This window comes from Mastomys coucha, unplaced genomic scaffold (assembly GCF_008632895.1).
Source record: "Mastomys coucha isolate ucsf_1 unplaced genomic scaffold, UCSF_Mcou_1 pScaffold20, whole genome shotgun sequence".
Lineage (NCBI taxonomy): Eukaryota > Metazoa > Chordata > Mammalia > Rodentia > Muridae > Mastomys > Mastomys coucha.
In genome coordinates this window covers 122587135-122593762 of record NW_022196903.1, presented here as the reverse complement: position 1 = coordinate 122593762, position 6628 = coordinate 122587135, and the positions used below count along the sequence as shown (strand labels likewise).

At 39.7% G+C, this 6628-nt stretch overlaps 1 protein-coding gene across 1 annotated transcript in view; it reads right to left on the bottom strand.

Moving 5' to 3' along the window:
- Clec12a (C-type lectin domain family 12 member A) overlaps nucleotides 1-6628 on the bottom strand; it is a 21140-nt gene that overhangs the window by 3577 nt on the left and 10935 nt on the right. Inside the window, exons 3-5 of the mRNA XM_031380982.1 lie at nucleotides 6453-6628; nucleotides 5483-5634; nucleotides 814-917 (exon numbers count right to left, since the gene is read on the bottom strand). Of these exons, the coding sequence (XP_031236842.1) occupies nucleotides 814-917; nucleotides 5483-5634; nucleotides 6453-6628 (432 nt within the window). The remainder of the gene's footprint in view (nucleotides 1-813; nucleotides 918-5482; nucleotides 5635-6452) is intronic.

The window sequence follows — 6628 nt, the reverse complement described above, 5'->3', positions numbered from 1 at the left end:
ACAGACAGACAGACAGACAGACAGATAGATAGATGATAGATAGATAGATAGACAGACAGACAGACAGATAGATAGATGATAGATAGATAGATAGATAGATAGATAGATAGATAGATGGATAGATGATAGATAGATAGATAGATAGATAGATAGATAGATAGATAGATGATAGATAGATAGATAGATAGACAGACAGACAGATAGATAGATGATAGATAGATAGATAAATAGATGATAGATAGATAGATAGACAGACAGACAGACAGACAGACAGATAGATGATAGATAGATAGATAGACAGACAGACAGATAGATTGTAACACATACATAGATACACATACCCACATACCACCTGTGCATCACACACATAAATGCACCATTCATACATGTACTACATAAACACACATGTATACACTCTCAACACAAACATATACATATAACTCAAAGTTGACTAACATAAAGCTGTCAATCTTTCATTCACTTTTGATTTCCAGAATATAGCACAATATTAAATACTTAAAAGTGTCTAGTGAATGGCTTTAGCTTCAATCTTCTTAATTATAAGCAGTAATTAAAAATAATTCCTTTAATTTGGTTACTGTAGGTTGTTGGGTATTTGCCAAAATAATGGCAAGATATGTGTGACAACTCTCTACAGGATCAAATGTAGATGTCCCAGAAGCCTGATGGGGCAGTTGCCTTTAAGGAAATGGTGTCAGCTGAAGCTGCTTTAAACAGCAATCTACCAAGCTCCTGAAGAAACTGTCTGGATTCAAGTCTAATCATAAAAATTCAAAAAGACCGAAGACTTACTCTTCAGGGAGGAACACCTTCTCACTTAGTGCATATGTCATGGGATCTTCTCTGGGTGACAATCCTAGCCAATAAGAGCGTAGCTTCTTGGACTTTAAAAATTCCTACAGAACAGAAATGGCCTTTTTAACAAGTTGTCTCTTACATCTCTAGACTACCCGATAGCTTTAGAGTAGCATTACCACTTTTTCAATGTCATTTAAAAGGGTTGCCCTGTCCAGCCTTGATGTGAGAATATTGCCTGGTTTTATAAATTATAGCTTCTTATTCTGTATTTGATTAATGACTCTGAGAGTCCTGCTCTTTTCTGAGGAAAGGTGGATATGAGGTGCCTCTGGGGGCAAGGGGAGATGTAGGGGGAGAGATGTGGGGGGAGAGAAGGGAGAGGAAGCTGTAGTCAGGATGTAATATATAAATATATATTTATTCAAATAAAAAGGGATATCTAAATAAATAGATCATAGGTAGATAGATGATAGATAGATCATGATTGATTGATAGATAATAGATAGATGATGATAGATAGATAGACAGACAGATAGTGTTTCTTAAGATGTCAGTGTTTCAGGAGACAACTTCATGAACAGAACACCAATGGCTCAGGCACTAAGATCAACAATTAATAAAAGAGTCCTCGTAAAATTGAAAACTTCTATAAGGCAAAGAACACCATCAATAGGACATAATGGCAGTCTATGAAATGGGAAATGATTTTCAGGAGCTCTGCTTCTGACATAGGACTAATTTCCAAAATATATAAAGAACTCAAGAAACTAGATGTCAACTAACCAATTAATCTAATTAAAAATGGAGTACAGATCTAAGCAGAGAATTCTCAACAAATGAATCCCAAATGGCCGAAAGCATTTGAAGAAAGGTTCAACATCCTTAGCCATGAGGGAAATGCAAATCAAAATGACTCTGAGATTCCATCTTACACCTATCAGAACAGTTAAAGTCGAAAACCCTAGTGACCGCTTGTGATGGTGAGGATGTGGAGCAGAATCAGACTTCTTCATTGCTGGTGGGAGTGCAAACTTGTACAGCTACTTTGGAAATCAATGTAATAGTTTCTCAGAAAACTGGGAATAGAGTTATCAAGACCCAGCTACACCACTCTTGGACAAATACCCACAGGATACTCCACCATACAACAAGGACACCTGCTCAACTATGTTCATAGCAGCTTTATTCATAATAGCCAGAAACTAGAAACAACCTAGATGTCACTCAACCAAACAACAGATAAAGAAAATGTGGTACATTTACACAACGGAATATTACTCAGCTGTTAAAAAATTAATTGCAGGCAAATGGATGAAACTAGGAAAAAAATCATTTTAAGTGAGGTAACTCAGAATCAGAAAGACAAATATGGTATTTTCACTTGTAAGTGGATATTAACTATAAAGTAAATGATAATTATCCTACAATTCACAGACCTAGAGAAGCTATGTAATAAGAAGGACTTAAGGGGAGATGCATGAATCTCCCTAAGAAGGGGAAATAGAATAGATATTGTGTGTGGACTGGGGACAGATGTGGACACTAACAGGAACGATCAGATCGGTGGAGAATAGACAGAAAAGGTTCTAGAAGAGACAAGTGGAACTTGGGAGGGGGAAGCAGTTTAGGGGCAATGTAGAAACCTAGTGTAATGGAAACCCCCAGGAATCTATTAGGATGACTCCAGCTAAGACTTTTATGAATCAGGGATGTGAAGCCTGAAATGGCCATCTCCTTTAACCAGGCTTGAATCCTAGTGGTCAGATTGAAGCACCAACCCAGCCACAAAACCTTTGACCTACAATTAATCCTGTCAGCAAGATGTGTTGGGGTAAAGGTAACCCAGAAATTATAGAGTGTCCAACAAATGACTGGTCCAGCTTGAGACCCATGCCCAGAGAGGAAGCCCATCCCTAACACAGTGTGTAGGACCTTAAACAAGAGTACAGATGGCTCAGAGACCTAGGATAAAACCAGACACACACAGAAAAAAAAAGTGAAACTATTCCTAATGATGCTCTACTATACTCATAGACAGGAGCTGGATGTCTGGTATAATCACCATTAGAGAGGCTCTATTCAAGCAACTGATTAAAACAGAGGCAGAAAGCCACAGTCAAACATTAGGTGTAACTCAGTGAATCCTGTGGAAGGAGGGAGAAAGGATTGGAGGAGCCAGAGGGGTCAAGGACAACACAAGGAAACCCACAGAATCAACAAATGTGGACTGTCAGGCGCTCACTGAGACCAGATCAACAATGAAGGAGCCTGCATGGGTTTAGCCTGGGCCCTCTGCATATGTTGAAAATGTGTAATTTGGTGGTTTTGTAGGATTCCTAACAGGAAGTGGGGATGTCTCTGACTCTTTTCCTGCTACCGGGTTGTCTCATCCAGCTTTAATATGAGGAGAGGGGTCTGGTGGTTAATGGCAACTTCATGTGGTGTGTTTGGTTTACATCCCTGGGAGCCATGCCCTTTTCTGAAGGGTAACAGATGAGGGTTAGAGGAATGGGCTGAGTGGGAAGGAGGGAAATTTGGGGTTGGGATGTAATAGTATAGGAGGTAACAAATTAATAATAAAAAGAAGATATCAGTGTTTCCCAGTATATTTCCCTGCCTAGCAGAAAGAAAGCAGGACCTGCTGTGTAGAGACAGGGAAGAATGAGATAGAAGCAACAGTGCCCGGAGGCTGATGCAATCACAGAGCTATGTTACAGCAGGATATCCTGCAACTGTTCAAGCAATAAAAACCACTGCCTGAGCTGGTCACATGGCTGACGCTGGTCATTTCAAACAGTCCTTTATTTCAGTGTTTTGTTCTGATCAGCCTTGCATCTTATACCATAACACACCCAACCTGCCTGTGTAAGAACAAACAGAAAGGGTAGATACTGGTCAAATCCTAGTTCATTCCAGAGTCTTGTTTCAGTAAAATTCTCACAAGGCAATTATTTATTTTAATGTATATGAGTGCTCTGTCTTGACACACACCAGAAAAAGGAATCGGATCCCATTGCAGATGGTCAGGAGCCACCACGTCGTTGCTGAGAATTGAACTTGGGATCTCTGGAAGAGCAGCCAGTGTTCCTGACTGCCTAGTCATCTCCCCAGCTCTGCTTTTTGCTTTCTAATAAAACCCTTCAACTTTTTGCATTCTACGTCTGAATTCTTTGACGGCTCCAAGAACTTTGGAACAGTGGATTGAAGTCTTTGAGATATCTTCAGCCTTCACCATTGATGATGAGAGAACCTACCTATTCATTGAGTAATATTAATATAGAGTCAATGAAAAGCTTAACAATTTTCTGGTCTAAATATTTGGCTAGTGAATATTCACTCTGGGGCAAAGGAAGTGGTTAGTGATTGAAAACCAGACTTAACAGAAAAAGAGGAAAACGGTGCCACAGAGTCAGAGACAAACAGTAAGTACAGAGCCCAGAGATTGCCCACAATTTTTGGCCAAAGTTACATGTGTGTGTGTGGTGGGGGTTGGGGGGAGGTTAAGCCAGTTGTTTTTTAAAGTAAATAATTATGAATGATCACTTGAGAAAGGTCAATGAGACAGAATAATATATTTTATAGGAGAATGACATGTTCCTTATGGTAGAGAAGATAAGCCATTAAGGTGATATTTTTACTCTATAATAAATGACTACAATCTAGGATCAACAGATTCTAACCCTTGGAAGGCTGAGGCAGGAGGATTGCTGTGAATTGGAGGTTAGCCGGGGATACTGAGTAAGACTTGTCTCAAAAAAAAAAATCAGAAAATAATAGAGGATTACTATATGAAAGATTAGAACTATTGACTAGTGAGTGAAATACAAAGACATTATTTAGACCAGTGGTTCTCAACCTGTAGGTCACTACCCCATTGGGTGTTAAGTGACATTTTCACAGGCCTTGCCTAATTCCATCAGAAATATTAGATATTTATAATTCATAACAGTAGCAAAATTAGTTATGAAGTAGCAACAAAAATAATTTTATAGTTGACAGTCACCACAACTTGAGGAACTGTATTAAAGGGTCACAGCATTAGGAAGGTTGAGAACCACTTACATAAACATAAGCAAATAAATAAACTGGGAATTCACTTTTTATTGGTCTATATGTATTTTTGCATGTTTTCTCTCTATCAACCCAGTCTACTTATCTACATAAATATTGTTCTATCTGGGTGAAGCTGTTTTTTCTTTGTTTGTTTTTGTTTTTGTTTTTTTGTCTAGTCAACACAAGATATACAAAAGATTTAATATAACGACAATAGAGAATACAGTCCCGTGTGGTTTTTATGAGAGTGGTGAGCCTGAGCCATGATCATCATACTCTTTGTCTTAGGAAAACTATTCAGAAGGCATGCACAGAAACCTGCTTCTATACATCCAACTTGGAAATACACAGACCTGAGGATTCTGGGAGACCCTGGTTTATCCATCTATCTTGCAGGTTCTAAGATTCCTAGTTAAGCTAAAACCTTGCACACTTTAGCTTGATTGTGAGTTCCCTAAAACAAAAGTGCAAGGCCCAGTCCCCTGGGCTTGCCAGGAAAACGATCCTAAGTCAAGACACTGCACCTCTTCCCAAGGCGTCCCTCTTTACTCCATATTTCGTGACATGAAGCCAGTTCCTTTTTGGAGGGAACGGAGACTTGGAACCTTACCAGCGCATCCTTGTTGTTAACCTTCAGGAGGCTGGCGTTCCGAGCAGAGCAGGCCATAGCACTCGCTTGCCATGTTGCATACTGACTGAATTGAGAATAACAGCTGTCCTTGTACCATTCTGAACCCTTTGGACATGGTTTACACTTGTGCTCTAGAAGGACAAAGTTTTACAGGTTGGTTTCAACACTCTTGACAACTATCCCTTTACTGTCTGGGTGACATTGACCTGATTTACTTTGCTTCCTCTCTTTAGGTCAAGAAAGGAAACAAATCCTCTGCGTCTCTATATATCACCTTAGAAACCTGATACAAAACCTGGACAAACAAAAAAACAACCAAGTACCCAAGCCAGATTCAAACATATTGCCCATCACTAGAGAAATCACTTATGACTCTAAAAATTAATCACAGCAAATACACCGTCTAGTAAAAAATCAGGCTCCCACAGCCACAGAGGACTGCCATGACTACCAGGTGTCTCTCTGGCCTTACGACTCCTGGAGAGGCATCTCAGAAGCATGGGAAACATAATTTAGCCACAAAACCTACAAGAGCACTTGTAGGGAACACCCACTCCCCTGGTTCCATACATCGCCCAGATCTCATTTCCTCGCCAGGACCTTTCACTCCTTCAGCACTAGCTGAAACTTAGAAATGAGGTGATTTATAAAGAGGGGTTCCTTCTCTCATCATCATCTCTTGAGCTCTGTGCCCTGGACAATGGTAAAAAACTGCACATTAGAAAAACGGGTGCTTCACTAGGGAACTGTCGGAACCCTGTACGTTGGCAGCTTGTAGTTTTTACTGCGTTCCTCATTTTTCTCTAACTGGAGAAATACCAATGACTCACAAAGCTTATTTAATTTCACATTTAGTTCGGCTCTGTAAGAAAGTGCTTCTTAAAGGACGAGAAGGCTTCGGGTTTTTTTGCTGCCCAGAAAACAGTTTTGAGAGAGTTTTGAGGATTACCTGGTTCTTTGTTATACAGCTCTCGACACAGCTGGGTGGCTAAGTTTTGCAGCATGGTAGAAAGGTTCTTGATTTTCTGGGAGTTGTTGAGATTGTGTATCAGCTGTAGGGACACATTTTCTTGAAGTTCTTCCTTGACACTTTGTAATTGATTTGATTTTATCATTTCTGTCTCC